At 33.5% G+C, this 18,870-nt stretch overlaps 1 protein-coding gene across 5 annotated transcripts in view; it reads right to left on the bottom strand.

The window, feature by feature from the left end:
* The window catches only part of LOC150109825 (uncharacterized), a 441,768-nt gene that overhangs the window by 50,675 nt on the left and 372,223 nt on the right, over positions 1-18,870 (bottom strand). For all 5 annotated transcript variants that reach the window (XM_090414208.1, XM_090414244.1, XM_090414315.1 and 2 more), the window contains 2 exons: positions 8,302-8,367; positions 7,398-7,582 (listed from right to left, as the gene is read on the bottom strand). In XM_090414208.1, coding sequence (XP_090270334.1) covers positions 7,398-7,582; positions 8,302-8,367 — 251 coding nt within the window. The remainder of the gene's footprint in view (positions 1-7,397; positions 7,583-8,301; positions 8,368-18,870) is intronic.

Here is an 18,870-nt window from a genome sequence, read left to right as displayed (position 1 = left end):
ATCTCATCGCTCGAACATTGTGAGACAGTTTTTGAGCAAAAACCAAGTTTGTTTGTTGGCTCGCTTGCCGTATTCACCTGATTTAGCACCATGCGACTTCTTTCTCTTCCCTCGACTTCATTTGCTTGTGACAGGAAAGCAATACGACACCACTGAAAACATTCAACCAGCAGTAACCATGACCCTCAACAGTATCCCAAAAACTGATATAAAAAACTCATTTAACAAATTAATTGACCGTGCCAAACGTTGTATCAAAGCTGAGGGAGAGTATATTGATTGAAATAAATGACCGAATAATTATAATTGGCCTGTGATTTATTTTCTATCAAAAGTTTGGTTTCTTTTTGGACAGAGGACATATGCAGTTATATATTCGAAAAAATCATCAGAGAGAAACATTTAATAGATGAAAATTTGATATTTTCATTGCAGGAATCTGCAATGAGTTTAAATAAAATTAAAGGAAAATATGGATATTAATTTTGAAAGGGGGGGGGGGGATATAAGGAATGATGATATCGAGGTTAAATAGAAAAAGGTAAAAATGTCCTTAATGATACAGTAGAACATGTTTTAGGATATGCTAAAAAGAAAGAAAGAAGAATGGTTATTGATGGAAACTAGTGGATGAAAGGGGAAAAAAAAATAATAATAAAGCTGAAACTATGTGCAAAAAATATTCCCCAAAAGGAAAATGAAATTTAAGACAAATATAAGACTTTAAATAAAAAAAGTTAAGAGAAGTGCTAGAAAAGATAAAGGCAACAGCTTGAAGAAATGGCATCGAGGGCACAACAAGCTGCAGACAAGTATAACAGTACAGAGTTAAACAGTATTATAAGTCATGCATATTATAAGTATTAAAAAATCATGCAAAAGAATGTCCGAGTGAATGATCTCAATGTAAAAATTCTAGTGTCAACAAAAGAACAATTGAAAAGATGCAGACAACACTTTTGTCAAATCTTGCACAATAACAGTGATAGAATACAAACAGAAATAAAAAAAAAAAAAAGAGTAAATGAATTAAAAATTCATACCAGCCTACCATCTAAATTGGAGATAAGAAAAAAAGCTATTAAAGAAAGGAAAAATAAGAAAGCAGCAGGACATGATGATGCCATGGCAGAGGTTCTAAAATCTGACATGAAAACAATCACTGATATGTTCTCCCACTATTCCAGGATATCTAGGAATAAACAGACATTTCCTAGGGATTGAAATACAGGAATAATAGTAAAAATACCACAGAAAGGAGATTTGGGAAACAGTAATAATTGGAGGAGCATGAAGAATAATGATATAGATGCTAAATTGAAAAAGGTAAAAAAGTCCTTAATGATTCAGCAGAACATGTTTTAGGATATGCTAAAAGAGAGAAAGAAGAATGATTATCGATGGAAACTTGGAGACTAGTGAATGAAAGGAAAAAAATAAAGATGAAATTATGTGCAAGAGATATTCTCCAAAAGGAAAATGAACTTAAAGATAAATATAAGACTTTAAATAAAAAAGTTAAGAGAAGTGTCATTATCAAAATTTTCTGCAAATTTATTCAAGAATCTTTAATATTTTAGATGAGAGCATGAGAAGAGAGCAGTCTGGTTGGCCAAATAGATCATGTATAGATCACATTAACACCTTAAGAATAATAACTGAACAGTCGGGTGAATTTAACTCTTCTTTACATTTGCTGTTTGTGGATTATGAAAATGCTTTCGATTCCATTGCTAGAGATTGTAATTCTTGTAGATAAACTTATACGTCTCAAGACAACCCAATTTAACTCACCAGAGGCTAAACTGGGTTGTCTTGAGAACTGTGGATGGTCAGTGTGTTCATTTCTTTTTCTGAAAAAATATCAAGACATTGTTCAAATTCCACTCTAGGGCACTTGGTATATTGATTGTTTATCTTCTTGAGGTTGGGGGGGGGGGGGAGTAGCAGTACCCATGCACTTATCTGTTGATGGATCATCTAATAAAAGGTCTGAATGCATATCATCGATCTTCTGTGGTGCACATTTTTTTTTAATAAGAGGATTTTCATGTATTGAAACCCTTTTTGGCATAACTTCAAGAGCGAGTCCATAATGATTTCTCTCTTTCATTCTATCAATGGAGATAACGAGCAAATCATATCTTTCACGGATTTTGTAGGTATCAGGAAGTGGAATTGACATCCATGTCAATGTCCTAACTGAAACTTTCTTTACAGTTGCCTTCTCAATGTAAGAGGGTTTAGCAGATATTGTTGCTATTATTTTTGGATACACCTCTTAGTATATGATGCACTGATCTCTTTTTAAGTTTTGTATCTCCTTTTTATCCTTCCACCTCTGGCAAGCTCAGGAGTATGACAGGTAGTTTCCCTCACAATTAGAGCATTTTGGTATATTTCCATGTTCTGCAAAATTGGGCACAAATAGTAGAGCCATGGCAAGCAGTTTGAGAATGATCATATTTCTGATATTCAAAGCACCATAAGGGGTTTGGGATATAGTCTTACTGGACAGTTGAAATATCCTACATAGATGTTGGTGATTTTGGTTTGTTAAGGACGATGTTTCTAGTGGGAACCAGATGCCCATCTATCACTATTCTTCTTTTGGCTGTCACTCCTTGGTACTTGATTTCAGAACATATCTCTTCAATCAGGAAGATCAAGGAGGTCCCACTACATTACATCTCCAGAAATGTTTAAAGTTTTGTGAGGGATAAATGTATTTGATATTCTCCTGACAGATGCTGTATGGAGTAATTTTCTGATTGTGCTACTGTAGCTGCTTAAGTAAGGATATCTCCTGAATGCAGTTTCTTTACATTTTTTGGAGATCCTGCCAACCCTTCCAAACTCTTCTGAATGAAGAAGGGTGACATTTTTCCAATTGGACATTCACTTGCTGACTGTATAATTAGGAACAGTAGTGTAATTGTTGCAGATTTAGATGTTTTTTTGTCTCTTGCTTTGAGTTTCTGTTGATGTTTCTATGGTTTCTGTACTTGGTTGGGGCTTACTGAAGCCCTGATAAACAAGAGGATGAAGACGTTTCATTCTCAGGAGAAGTTGGATTCAGCTCTGGTGCTGAATCCAACCCCTTCCCACCTACAAATGAATACTCACATTGGCAATGACTGCACTTGGAAGTGGAACCCAAGACGTTATATGGACACCACAGCAAGCCTTGCCGCTGTCCTGGACCATGGGGAAGAAGACTTACTGCAACATCCTTGCCCCTTGCAGGCAAGTCCACTAGCTGATTGATCCTGGCTGGGAAAATCAGTACCTCCCCCCAGCAAGGTGTCTGGAAGACAGGATAGTAAAGATGACTCAGGAGAGAAAGAGTGAAAAATATAGGAAAAGCATAGCGCAGAAGAAAAAGCAAAGAATAAGAACAAAAAGGGCAAGTATCCCCCCCCCCCACACACACACCAACACCATGAACAGGTGCCTCACATGGAAGGGATTGAAGAAAGTACTTGGATCAAGAAATTGGAGGCAACAATCATCAAACTATGGAAAAGTGGCACAAAAATCCCAAATGGCACCAAATATCATAGGCTGTGCAGCTAAGAACTGCTGAGAGAAGGTCAATCTGTAGAAAAGCAACATAGACAAGTTATCAAGTTATGGTCAGAGTTGCTAAGAAGACAGCTGGTCAAGAAAAGGTCCAGGGTGTTGGTAGAATGATGAGGATTACCAAACTAAAATTTTTGATTACATAACTTCTGAATATTCTCTATCACTGTTCTATAATGTTCAAAGTAATTATGTTATATCATATGACAAAATAACACTATGTTAATTTTTTTTTTTTCAATATGGAATTACCATTTGTAGGCATATTTAAATAATTATAATACCAGAATTAACTAACATAAATTATCAGTATAATTTTTGCCTGAGAATCACAGGCATCTTCAGTACAAAGCTGATGGAACAATAACTGACGATTACAAAAGGTGCCACGTAAGATAACTAAAAAAGCTTATTAAATTTCCTAACTTACTACTACTACTAATAATAATAATGAAATATAATAAATAAATAAATAATATATGCATAATATATCTACCCTATATATATAAAATAATAAGCCTTTTTATGTCACGTTTTGAAAATCACGGGCTACCCTGAGTGTCGAGTCTTCAAAATTCGAGTCATCACAATTCAAGGAGAACTGGCCTACCAGTCTAGAACTTGTGGGGGGGAGGGGCACACCATAGGAGCCATGGGAGGGAATACCCCCCCCCCCCCAGTATATACATAAAAAAAGTTAGGAAAGATTAGCTGATTTAAAAAGTACTATCTCCCTCAAAGGGGATAGATGTAAGAACAATGGATCTGTTTAAGTTAGAAGAGTGAAGTAAAGTTTCACATGTTTCTTTATAAAGCTGTTCCATGAGGAACCGACTTTTGTCTTGTTTCAATGAACTCTATGTCTAGTGTTGATGGCATGCTCTGCATGTCCAGACTGTTCAAGGTATTCAATATAAGACTTGTGTTCTTCTAGCCGAATAAAAGCAGATCTTCCTGTTTGTCCAAAATAAGATAACCCATAAGAGCAAGGAATCTGGTAGACACCTGGATGATTGAGATATGGAAGCTTATCCTTTCGAGAAGTGAGAAAGGTGGACATTTTTCTGATTGGGCAAAAGGCAACAAAAATATTAGTTGGTTTTAAAACTTTTGCTATGCGTTCACTAATGGCTTACAAATAGAGAATAGGAATACATGTTATTTCTTCTGTATTTGAAGAGGGAGAGATATCAAAACTTCTAAAAGCTCTCTGATGAACGAATTCTTATAACCATTAGATAAAAAAGTTGAAAAATATGTTGCAATTCTTTCATTAATAATTCATTTGAAGAACATAAGGAGTGGGCCCAATGAACCAGTGTTTTAATAGTTCCAGCCTTTTGATTGGGGATGAGATTCAGCATGGATATAATGATCTGTATGAGTCTTCTTCCTATAGACTGAGAAATGTAGGTTACCATCTGGTTGGCGAAGAATTAAAAGATCTAAAAAGGCTAACTGTTTATTTACTTCTTCCTCTAGGGTGAATTTGATCCTTGGATGAAGCTCATTTAATTTAAAGAGAAACTGTTGTAATTCATAAGAAGAGCCATTCCAGATAGCAAAAATATCATGTACACATCTGAATCAATGAGTGGTCTAGGTGAAATATTGTCAAAAATACGTTGTTCAAAGTGTTCCATGAAGAAGTTGGCGATAGCAGGAGAAAGGGGATTGCCCATTGCTGTTTCTTCAATTTACTGATATAACTTGTTTTTAAAGGAAAAATAACCAGAATGTATTACAATATCAAATATTTTAACAATGTCTGAAGGAAATTCTTGTTGCAGTAATTCAATGCTGTCAGATAAAGGAACATTAATAAATAATGAAACATCTAAACTATTCATAATATTCGAAGCATTCAAATGAAGATCCGAAATTTTATTTTTGAAATCCAAAGTATTTTTTTTATATAAGTAGCAGTTCCTCTAGTTGAAGAAGTGGGTGAATTTGATAAAAATTTTGAAATTTTGTAAGTGGGACAACCTATACAGTCTACAACTGGTCTTAACGGAATACCTAGTTTATGAACTTCTGGAAGACCAAAGAAGGTTTTAAGTTTTTCTTTTGATCTTCATCCCATCTGTGTAGACACATTATTTATAAGAGAATTACGGCTTTTCAATTGACTACTGGTAGGATCTGATGTGAGTGGCCTGTAAGTTGAATAGTCTCGGAGTAATAGAGACATTTTTCTCTCATATTCTATTCTATTTTGAATAACCACAACCTTTCCTTTATCAGCTTTTGTAATAATTAAATTATTATTATTCTTCAGTGATTTCAGTGCTTTAAATTCTGAGTAAGAGAGATTAGGACGAGGAGGCTTGGCATTAAAAAGAATTTTTGCACATTCAAAACATGTCTTGTTAGCTATTTTTTGGGATAAGGATCGAAGACCTCTATCTATGCTGTGAAAAAATCCATCAGGGATACCTTATTCGGAGCAATGACAAAATGTTCATTGTCTGTTAGTGGACGGCCGGAAACATTAATAACTAATCTATCCGTATCACAGACATTAGTACTGGTCCTAGAGCGGCCCACCAGTGTATCAAACTTACGCTTTAACTTATCACGAGAAACATTAAAAACCTTTAGGTATGAAGTTGATGATATGCACAAAAGAGTGTTAAGTTTCAGCCACTAATACAGATTCTAAGGCGTTCCCTGATATTAACAACTTCTATATTTAAGAGGAATAGAGATTTTTTAGCTTTGTACAGCTGATAATTTAAAAGTGACCTACTAGCCTTTAAATAAATCCAATGAGCTTTCTGAGACCTAAAAACTTCTTTTAATTTTCAGCAGATAGAAATAGCCTGAACTATCTCACAGCACTTTAGGAATATTATTCTAATAACATTTAGCTTTCTTTACTAATACTTTACCGTATCTAGCAGACTGTTTGGAAATAAGACTCTCTATAAAGTCCTATTCCTTATATGCAAGGAATTAGTGAATGCATAGCAAAAGTTTTAAAACCCTAAATATTTTTGTTGCCTTTCACCCAATCAGAAAAATCTCCACCTTTCTCACTTCTCCAAAGGACAAGCTTCCACATCTCAATCATTCAGGTGCCTACCAGATTCCTTGCTCTTGTGGATTATCTTATTTTGGACAAACAGGAAAATCTGCTTTTATTTGGCTAGAAGAACACAAGTCTTATATGGAATACCTCGACCCTGAACAGTCTGGACTTGCAGAGAATGCCATCAATAATAGACAGAGTTCATTGGAACAAGACAAGAGTCCTTCAGAAAAATCGGTACTCATGGAACGGCTTTATAAAGAAACATGAAATTTTACTTCACTCGTAACTTAAACAGATCCGATGGTCTACATCTATCCCCTTTGTGGGAGATAGTACTTTTTAAATCAGCCAATCTTTCCTAACTTTTTTGTGTATATATATTATGCATATATTATTTATTTATTTTAATTTAATTATTTTTTATTATTATTATTATTTTTTAATAAGTTAGGAAATTTAATGACCTTTTTTAGTTACATTAGCTACTTAGGTGGCACCTTTTGGAATTGTCAGTTATTGTTCCATCCTCTTTGTACTGAGGATGCCTGTGATTCTCAGGCGAAAATTATACTAATAAATAATAATTTACGAGGGTTAATTCTGGTATTATAATTATTTAAACACTTATGCTAACTTGTATTAAAATAAGATTTTAATTATAAATTAGCTCTGATTCTTAAAATTTTGGAATGCAACTCCTAAACATAGCAGCATGCTAGAGAAAATATTGCATAATAATACACAAGGCAATATGGAAATAAAAAAAATTATAACTTACTTCTCTTAGTAATGCCAGTGAAAGAACCTCGATCTGGTGCAGACTCAGATCCTGTAGAAGAATGTGAAATACTGCTTGATGCTGAAGACACACTACTCATACTTAAACTGCGAGAATAAGAGCGGGAATGGGATGGAGATGGAGAATGAGAATGTGATAATGACCGTGATCGTGATGAGCTAGACCTAATGAGCATAATAAGTAAAAGCTGTAATAGTTTGGGTTCACCACACAATATTGATAATTTTTATCAAATATGCTAGGTATCTAACACTTTTAACTTATTTTATTTATATTTTATTTTTGTATTTCACTGTATGTCCAGTAATGAGAGCTATACTTCGTTCAGAATCAAAGATTTCTAGCATAGATATTATCAGATCCATAACCTTCAATTGTACAATTTTAGTACGATAAGTTAAGTTTAGTATGATAAGCCTTTCGTGGGTGGGATTCACGTTATATATATATATATATACTTATGGTACATAACAGAGACAGAGATGAAAGGATAGCAAAACAAGTAGAAGAACAAGATGTAAGGAGGCTGATGCAATAGTGCTTTAGAAGCACTGAATGTAATATATGAAAATACTGAGGAACTGATATAAAAGATTAATCTCAAAAAAATTTGTTGACAAGAAACTAATAATGTAAACATAATCATGTGTAACTATCACATTTTTCTGTACAAGATATTATCATAGCACCCTATAGCAGTAGATGCAAATCAGGAATTACATGATAGATAGGGAGGATTAGAATACTATATTCTTATCCATTTCCTCACATGGACATTGGATTAGCTCTCTTTACCAAGTATACATGCCTACATTTATATTTGCAACAGCAAGTCTCAGCTGCTTAAAAATGAAGTGAATTTATATGGTGTTGTAGTGCTTACCTGCTTCTTGACCGTGAAGGGGAATGACTTGAATCACTATGACTATAGCTATGACTTCTTGATTTTCTAAAAAAGGAAAAAAATTACATTAATGTATAATGAAAATAGATTTTAAACAGTATAAAAGTATTGCAAAATTGTTATATTTTGATCAAATATGAAATAAAGAAAACACAACATTCCAAGTCAGCTTCTGCACACAGAGAACAGAAGTTGACACCTTGACTGACTACAGACATGCAGGGGTGTAGTCGGACCAGGCCGACACCCTGGTACATTTAAAACTAGCAAAAGTTTTAAATTCATTAAAATAAATTATAAGAATTATAATAATGAGACATAATGCATTTCCAGCTTTCGGTCAAAATATAGCAGCTTGCTGCTCTTGTCATTTTTGTTTCAGAAAACAAGGCAATCTCTCTGCCATATGGCCGTCACAATAATAATAATAATAATAATAATAATGCCGCACTTTCTGGATTTTTGTTTCCAAGGCAGAGCCTTGCACTATTTCTTTTAGGACTACACCCCTGAAGACATATTTTTTTAAAAGAAGCTACAATGTTGCATGCGGGAGGGGGGACGGGACAGTATACCCAGTTATGTGCTGGAGCTCCTATCATCTCATGTGAGCTTTTGTTATGTTTTCAAGAATTTTGCAAGCCAGTTGTTAAATAGATAATGGTTAGCAGCATAACAGGCTTCTATATGGAACCAGATTATCCAGAGTACGCTTAATTAGGCATTCTTTGTGCTCCTCCCCTTCCCTGTGTAGGAATCATTTTTGCTGGCAATTTTAGAGAAAGATTATTTTTCAACAGACATCTAGAAATGCACAGATTTTGTGGAAAGGAGGGGGGATGGGAATTGTAACTTTCACAAAAGAAGAACTGAGTTTCTTTTTAAAGATTTCCCAGCACACACATGGATATATCACTCTGTATTCAATACAAATTGTGATGCAAGTCTAAGAGAAGGAAAGTAATTACCGGGGGGGGGGGGGGGGGGGAATACCACAGGATTCTATGCCTCAGCCATCGTTTTATGTGACTTGCACCTATGAAAGGTTATAAATTATGTACTCCAGTATTGTGGATGGGTTCAGAGTTTTATTTATTTATTTGCATTTAATTTTATTTTTACATAATCTGCTATTCCAGAGAAATAAAAGCTCCACCTTATATAGAAGACAACTATACTGCAAAAATCATCTTTTCACAACAAGATACTTAACAGAAACTAAGGATTAATCCTGTGTGATATTTGGAAATTGCTTATCAGATCTTTCAGCAAGTTAGACTTCAACTTTTCAGTCAACTATCTCCACACAATGATGAACAATAGCTAACTCGCACCACCTCTTTTCATAACATTAAAAAACAAACCATTCAAGAACTGTTACAGTTTATATTGTAACAGTTCCTATATGGCTTGTTTTTTAATATTATAATTCATGTTTACCTTTATTGTATTTATTTTTATGCAGTTTTATAAGAAGCCACAAATATTAGTGCAAAACTAGCAGATTTTATTATCTTTATATATTTACAACAAAAATAAAACCCAGTTTATTTTATAATTATACTTATTGGATGAAAGTCTTCATATTCGATCTGTATTTAAGTTTTGTAGATCTAGAAAAGACACATGACAATGTACCAAGAGAAACGTTTTTCAACATGCTACAATTATATTGTGTAAACAAGACATTATATCAAGTAACATAGTCTTTGTTTTAAAAGTAGGTCAGTAATTCTTTCGAAAAATATACATTAACTGTAATTTCCTTACAATATCCATTCACATGATCTTCCTGTATTAGCACAAATGATCAAAATTAAGAGATATATCACATTAACTGGTATTGATGTTCTTTCATTTTAGCCAAGGCATTCCTTCACAAGGCAGACAGTCAACACGCCACATGCATGTACTTTGCCCTCAGTCTTGCTTTCAACGTGGACATGATTTTTAGTGTTTGCTTTGCATATTTTAAGTATTTGTGCAGATCCTAATTTTTCAGTTCTTAGGTGACTTGTTACTCTGTTAACAAGAAATTTATGAAGAGAAGAAACAACACACTGTTGAATTATTTCTTGATAACTTCGTACAAAAATAAAGGAAGTTCAAATTAATTTCCTTTAGTTAAAAAAAAAATTTTTTTTTAACTTTTATTTTCTTCATACTATTTATACTGTATTACACTACTTTGCTTTAATATTTACAATCTGTATGTGAAACTAACAGAAATAACCTTTAAAACTTTAAAGCAATAGGATGTGATTAACAAAGAAAGGAATTGGGGCTCCAGTAATTACAATATCCTGATATGCTTTTAAAGATTTCATTACTATTAATTCAGTTTTGGTGAGGCGTACTAGTTATTGCTTTAGTGTTATTTAGGTTAGACATTAAATAACACTAAAGAAATAACCAGCAACCTCACAAAACTGAATGAGCAACTGTAAAATTTTTAAAAGCAAATCAGGATATCATAGTTACCAGAGCCAATAAAGAGAGTGTTATTGTTATTTTAAACTGAACAACTTACCTTCAAAAAAAAAAAAAAAAAATGAATCAACTAGTCTCTGACAATGACACATATCAACTTGTGATATATATACTGGCCACTGAATTAGAAACTTTTATTTAATACCATGTTGAACATAGATTCCACAAGGTGTTGGATTGCATCTACAACATACTAGGCATTCACCAGATAGTCCTTTAGCTGGCTCAGATTTGACAGAAGGGAGGATTTTGCTCCTAGAACTGTTTTTCTAACATGTCCCATACATTCTCAATGGGATTCAGATCAGGGCTTTGTGGTGGCTAGAGAAGATGATGGCAGTCACTATCATGCTATGATTAGAATAAGACTCTCTCATATTTTCAACAATGAGAGGCAGTCATTCTGATTAAGATCTGGATGGTGAAGGCTCCAACACTTTCTTTAAATAAACATTCAAACTTATGGTAAAAGATAGAGTAAGTGCTTTTCAGACCAGACCATAGGATACTGTGGTCAGTACCAATTACATGTTGCGCAAGGCCAAATTTCTCAGATTTCCTATTAACAATGTAAGATTGGTGCTCTTGCATTTTTTCTCCACTGAATGTCCAGGTCCAGTTTGTCTGAAGTAAGAAAGGTGACAGTGACATGGAACTTGGCAGATGCTAGAAGAGTGTGGGGTATTGTTTATCTTTAGAAGCCTTGATAGAGATACCATTGATGAACTTAATAAACCCATATTATTTCAGATAGTAACATATCCTGTTAGGGTTAGGTACCAAGAGATGGCAGCTTGTTTGCTGGTTTCTTTATTGGTGGCTGCCTATAATTAATGATAGTGATAAACATATTCTACCAAAATAAGTTTTGTTCTCTTTGTCCTATTGTGGATTGTATAGATTCTACTATATAAGTTTTCAGCATGTTTATTAAAGGCTCAAATTGGTAATTTCAGCGATTTTCTGAATCCAGTGAAAAACTTTCTTCCCAACACAAAACCTTAATGATCAGCTTCTGAATCCCTTATTCACTAATGTGCCTCTGGATGATTCCTTTAATCTGCACTCACAAGGATATAGTCAAATTATTCAACTGTTTTTCACACAGGCAATTTGTCAGAACAGAGTCTACAGACAAGTTGAAGGGACCGTTATGGGGGATTCCACTCTTTCTCTTGTCATAACTGGAATCATCCTTTTTCTTATCCATATACCCTCAGCATTTGTTCTGGGTATGTTATATAGATGACAACTTTGCAACCTAGTTCCACAATGAAGATAGATTATCTGCCTTTTCATAGCAAACAAACAAACAATCTACATTTCACAACGAAAATAGGAAAAGAAAGCAAACTAGCTTTCCAAGACATCCTACTATCCTGCTCCTTGTCAGGTGAACTAATTATTTCCATTTATCAAAAACCTACCTCGACTGCAAGCTACATTCAACAGCAATCTGCTCAACAGCTCAGAAAAGTGAAATAATTAAAACTATTACATCTTGCTCACATTATATGCTGTAAACCGCAACACTTACAGCAAGAACTTCTGGACACCAAAGGTATATGAATCTCAATGGCTTCTCAGAGTGGACGATTCAACATATTTTTGATTTCTATATAATCCGAGCTTCAACAACATGAAACAATACAAAGAACCTCTATCCCACACATTTCTAGCATCTTGGAACAATCTTTAGAATCCTTTCAAGTATAATCTGGTGGCTACATTCAACTATCATCATGGGAACCATGATGATAGTTGACTCTTAGTATCTCTTGCTCTTCTTGGTATCCATCAAGTTCAATGTGACTGTTACTGTTCTTACTTCAGACAAACTGCACATTCAGTGGAGAAAGGAATGCAAGAACAAAAATCTTAAATTATTAATAGGAAATCTGAGAAACCTAGTCTTGCACAACATGATATTCATACTGACCACAACATCCTATGATCTGAAAAGCACTTACATGATTGTTACCACCATATGTTTGAACGTTTATTAAAAGAAAGTGCTGAAGTCAACTCCATCATCCAAATCTAAATCAGAATGATTCCTCTCACTGTCGAAGATAAGACAGTCTTATTCTAATCACACATCATTAATTTTTTAAAATAAGAATAATATATTTCTTTGTTATTCCTTTGTTTTATTCTATGCAATAACATCACACAGCTCTTACTGTTTTAAATAATCCATTGTTTGTGTTCAACTTTGTATTCAAGTGTTTGATGCCACTGATAATGATCTGTAATTTTCAAGTTGAAATATCATCATCATCATCATCATCATCATCAAATTCCTGCCATGTACCCTCAAGGGGTGTACAGGATATGACAGTACTACATGAAAAAATTACATCATTACTAACTTCCTATCTACAATTTTCCTCCAAATCAGTCTGTTACTTGTCAAGACTCCAACATTATCAGATCTTATATTTCTATCGTCTAAGGCACTTTGTACCGTATCAATCCACCTATATCTTGGTCTTCCTCTGGGTCGTTTTCCTGCCAACCTGGCAGAGAACACTTGTTTTGCTAATCTTTCCTCTCCCATTCTATTTAAGTGACCATACCATCTGAGATTAGCTCTGCTAACGCATTCCTGGATGCTGACAATGTCAGCATTGTATTATTCAATTTTTTCCTTGTGTTATGTTAATTTGTGAAACCTTATTATGGCACAATATTGCTGAAACAACAGGATAAAGATGGTAATTTGGGCATTAGCAAACCAAAAGGCACAACGTCAAAGACTAGAAGACCATCATGTTTTTCTAAGGAAACTAGGGCAAATGATGAAAATCGGCTTTCACAATTGAACCTCAATAAACAGAAAACAAATCATCAACATAAAGAAAACATATTGATGAAAATGATGCAGAGCTAGCAAAAAATTTACAGAAATTAACATATGAACTAAGAAGTCAAAAGCAGATAACAATAATTATGTGAATGGCTCCCCCCCCCCCCAACACAAAACATAAACTCCTTCAATGAGAATCAGTTATATGATCAAATTTCAAAATGGGAAATAGTATGTCTTTAGATTAGTCCCATGATACAAGAATGTACAGAAAATGTGAAACAGAAAGAGATCATCTTAATGGAGGTTTCCTTTCTTTCAGCATAAGTAAATAATGAACAGCACTAATTAATCAACTATTGTTTTGAGATAAATACTTAACAACATTCAAATTATCTTCTATGTTTCAATCTTTGCATCAAGGTCAGAAATGTACACATATACACACACTAATTTCAAGTCAACCGATACTGTATTCTTGTTTAATACTTAACATATGAGTTCTTATGGTTATATAATACAATAAAAAGTAAAAAAAAAAAACTATCATAAATCCATTACATCAATCATTCAGAAATTCCTTTTTTCAACATTGTTGTTAATATTCATTATTACATGCTTGCTTAATTAACAACAGGATGTCAAAAATTTCTGAATGGCCTAAGTAATGAATTTAGGACTGCTTAGGCAGGTTAATTAGCATAAGACATAACATAGCTCCATTACTTGATGCAATAAATTTAATTTAATGAGTGCAGTTTACCACTTTATTACGCTAAAAGAAAGAATTCCCATCATCCGATGAACACCCAAAGCAATATGACTAACTATGGTAAGTAAAATATATGTATGTCTATGCTCATTAACCATCTAGTGTTTCTAAAAAGATGCCAAGACAGCAATGTCATTACAACTGCATCAAGCTGATAAAGTTAAGGTCCAAGATTTCTCCCTGCAAAAATCCAAACAGATTCGGCTATCGATTTTTGTATGGAGAAAGCTCTACTAAAAGAACAAATTTCTAAAAAAATAAAAAAAATTGTCAAATGCACAAAATAAAATAAAGGAACATAGTAAAATTAAGGAATAAAGTGCTTCTAAAAAGATGCCAAGACAGCAATGTCATTACAACTGCAACAAGCTGATAAAGTTTAGGTCCAAGATTTCGCCCTGGAAAATCCAAACAGCTTTGGCTATGGATTTTTGTATAGAGAAAGCTCTTTTAAAAGAACAAATTTCTAAAAAATAAAAAAAAAAATTGTCTAATGCACAAAATAAAATAAATAAAGGAACTTCAACAGGTGTTAGCAGAACTACTAATAATACAGCTTTTACATTACCAATGTATGGAGGCTAAAACAATAAAGGATCAACAACCATAGCCAATCAATAATAAAATCAATCATGCCATCAACTTGTGAAGTCATATTATTAGTACAAGAAAACTACTACTCAGCAAAGGGCCAATTTTGCAGTTGCACATTAAACATTGGATCAAATAGATATAATTTACCACAATGAAAAAGGTTTGCCATTTCTGCAGCTTAATATTGCAAACAAGATTAAACTAAAATCAAATGGATTATTTAAAAAACACCAAAACACCTCTTAGGAACTTGACCAGTTAGATGAGGTAGTCCTGTTAAATTGTGAATGAAGATATTTATAATTAATAATACTTCATTCATAATTAACAAAAACTACCATATCATAAGCAGGTTTTATTTAAATTTATTTTGTTAGTCTCTTGTTTATAAAATGTTATTCATGAATTCCTTTTTAGTTTTGTTATTAGTTAATTTTATTTATGTAATTTTTAAATATATTATAGACATGAAAAGCCTCTATATTAAAGTGTCATTTATTTTATTTGCTTTATTCTTTTAATAATAATATTAGAAACTGTAATGCATGTAATTTTAATATATCCAGAAGATTCTTTATGGTATCATTTGATTGGTTGTTGTGAGAAAACATGCAAATTTCTCCTGAGCGTGAACTACTATATACCAAGGGAAAAACAAGTTTGATGTGAGCATAACTGGTGAGAACCAGTATTGGTGGGAAAAAAGGAAGGAGTGGATATGAAAACGAAAGTAAAGAGAGAATCGAATAGGGGAGTATAGAGAACGGTAGCTGGGGACTAAAGGGGAATTTTGACGTGGGAAAAACGGAATTTAAAGGACCGGGAATCGTTTGGCAATTTAACTTACCTTTTTCTGAGATGGATTTTTATCAAAACTTCCTAATGCCTAAGAGTGAAATAGTGCTAGAAATTAGGTTAATACGTATAAGAAAAAGAAGAAATAGATGGATAAGTTAAACCAAGTGCATAAAGGTTATATTCTCCCGAGTCTATAAATCAGTCGCGGAAATGGAAGATTCTTTTAGTTTTGTGTTACTACAAAGTAAAAGTCAGCAAGGACTTTAAAAATTGTTGTTTGATCTCCTTAAGATGTGATGAAGCTATATTCTGGTAAGATTACCTATACTATACTTAGTGAGAAGTAACGAAAATCAACCGAAAGTAAATTTTTTTACTTTCGGTGGAATTTTCCTACTTGTTGCATTCAGTGAGTCAAGATTTAATGTGTGATGTGCTAAGACTTTTCCCTCTTCAAGTGACAAGTGCTATTTTATTGAATTAAGTGTTCATTGACTGAATGAGAATATTGAGAAGCATATTTGTTGTAATTTAGGAATCTTGAACTTACAAGAACTAATTTTGATTAACTGAGCTTAGAGAATTACAAATAAATGTCTGATGGTTCACGAGTTGTATTCTTTCTGAATATCTTGAACTGATTTGATATTTAAATGTTTTGAGATGTAACCTTAATCAGAGTAAGGTTATGATAGAAGTTCTCTGTAATAAGAAGAATAAGATCTGTTAAATATAATCTTTAATTATAAAGTTTAAGCTCAGCTGAGTAGTATACTAGAATCTTAATGAGAGCTTTATATTCGTTTAATTATAATGTCCCTGTTGGAATACTGTGTTATGATGTAATTTATGTGACACTGCATTAAATAATTTTATTTCAATTGAATCTTGTATTTGCCTGATTGTTTTATTGCAACACTCATTAAAATAATACGAATCTCAGCAGGAACCCTATATAGTAAGAATAAAAACCTCAGCCTAAAATCAGCTTATGATAACCAAATACAGTTGAAGGTTGATTTATCTAAATTGCTCTTGCAATTCAGAATATGGAGTGGCACAGTATAATATAAATTTTCTTCATATTCGATTGATATATAAGCCTACAACTAGTTAAATACTAAAGAGAGAGAAATATAAGATAAAACGTGATTGAGAAGAAGTTACAATCCAACAGTCCTTTACAGTAGCTCAAAAACCCAACAAAGTAGAGCTGCTGTATTGTTAAACAGATATTACTTGCAGAAAATGATCTTTCTGGTTTCCAATATTAATCAGCTTTCTAAAGATGCCAAGTTAGTAAGCACAGCATCAACCACAATTTCACAAAAAGAAAAACAGAGCTACTGAAAGAGGCATTGTGGTCTTTGAGGTTGTAAAAAAAAAAAGTATCACCACACTATTCTAAACCGCTAAGAACCTATGGGCTCTCTAAAATCCATAAAAATAATGTGCCACTGAGACCATCAGTGGAAGGGATTGGCAGTCCAATATATTACCTGGGCAAAAAACTTGCAGTAACACTCAAGAGTTAGTAGTACCCCTCCCCCTTCATCACCACTTATAAATAGCCAACAATCAATTATGAAAATTAAAGATTATTTTCTAGATAACCAACATCTCATCAACATCTTACAGAACAAATGCCACCTGATATTACTGGTAAGATCATGGCCAATGATGACAACCCAACTTTCTATGAAAATATTCAAGCAGATATACCTTGAATTTGTTATATTTTAAAATCCAATGTTCACCTTAGATACATATAAGACATATTGGAAATGTTACCACAAAGCTACAGCCACTCTTAAAGGCATTTCTCAGCCATTTACACAACAAATACATATAAATCACTATGAAGCAGATAAAAAAACATATATATCATTATTCAAATTATAACTTCTATCATTTAACATTCATCACAAACTTAACATCCTAGCCAATATGTATATATATATATTCATATCCTCACCAAACCCAGAAACTAGAGATAATAAATACCCTCAAAAAGAGTGGCAGCAATTTGCTTCCGTGAAACAGAGTTCAAAACAGAATTACAATAGATTAGATCTAGCTATTTAAACAATGCATATAATAAAGTAACAAAAAATACTTAACTGTGCCAGAGAATGTAGTCGATTTTTAGGAGCACATATAAAAGTAGAAAGCTGAATGAAAGGTTTGAAAGTAGTATGGAGATCATATTGGCAGAGAACTTTGGCTAATTTTTCTGATGTATCTTTAACATATGTGATTGGAGAGGTGACATCCCAGGTTACGAAATCATCTACAACTAGCGCCTTAAACTCTGACCTATCCTCCAATGACTATCCTCCAATGGGGGGTAGTATGTAGGTCAGAGTTTCCTACTTCCATCCAGAAGTATGAAATTGGGCTCATAGATGATCCCTCACTTACAGATTCACTTCAAACTCTATTTTACAGGTGCAGTATTTCAGCACTGTGTCTATTTCAGAGGTACTTCTATGGCCACTGCTCTTGTGAATTGGCAACCATCAATCCTCTACTTTCTGATGCACCTGATAATACAAGAGCTGCAGCTACCCAGCATCCCTTTATTGTGCAACTGAAAACACATGAAACCAGCTTCTATTCATCCTTTTTTTTTTTTTTTTTTTTAATTCTCTCCATCTTTGTCCTCTGGAACAGCCTTCCTCAAGAAGTATTCCCAAACAACTACAACCTGCAACTCTTCAAAGAAAAATATCAATAAACTTCTATATCAGTTCTCTTCTATGCCTCATACTTCACAACACATTTTTAGCCATTGGCTAAAAATATGTTGTGAAGGTCCTTGAGCTCAGTTTCAAGGGCTGTTCCATTTGAACAAATAGCCCTTACTTGGTGAGGGCTATTTGTTCCTTTAAAATTCCCATAAAATTAAAATATTTATTTAGTACATCCAAGAATCCTTTTCTAGCCTGGTTGGCTGAGTGATTAGTGTACTCTTTCTCCAACCAACAGGCTATGAGTTTGAATCCCACTGCTGACATGGATACAGGCAAACTGAGGAGGAGGGTGATGATAGCAAATGAATAATATACAGGCTGTGCAGAAGGAA

The sequence above is a fragment of the Typopeltis vanoorti genome, chromosome 1 (assembly GCF_054136105.1).
Source record: "Typopeltis vanoorti isolate ZY-2024b chromosome 1, IOZ_Tvanoo_1.0, whole genome shotgun sequence".
NCBI classification, from domain to species: Eukaryota; Metazoa; Arthropoda; class Arachnida; order Uropygi; family Thelyphonidae; genus Typopeltis; species Typopeltis vanoorti.
This window is presented reverse-complemented; position numbering and strand designations above follow the sequence as displayed.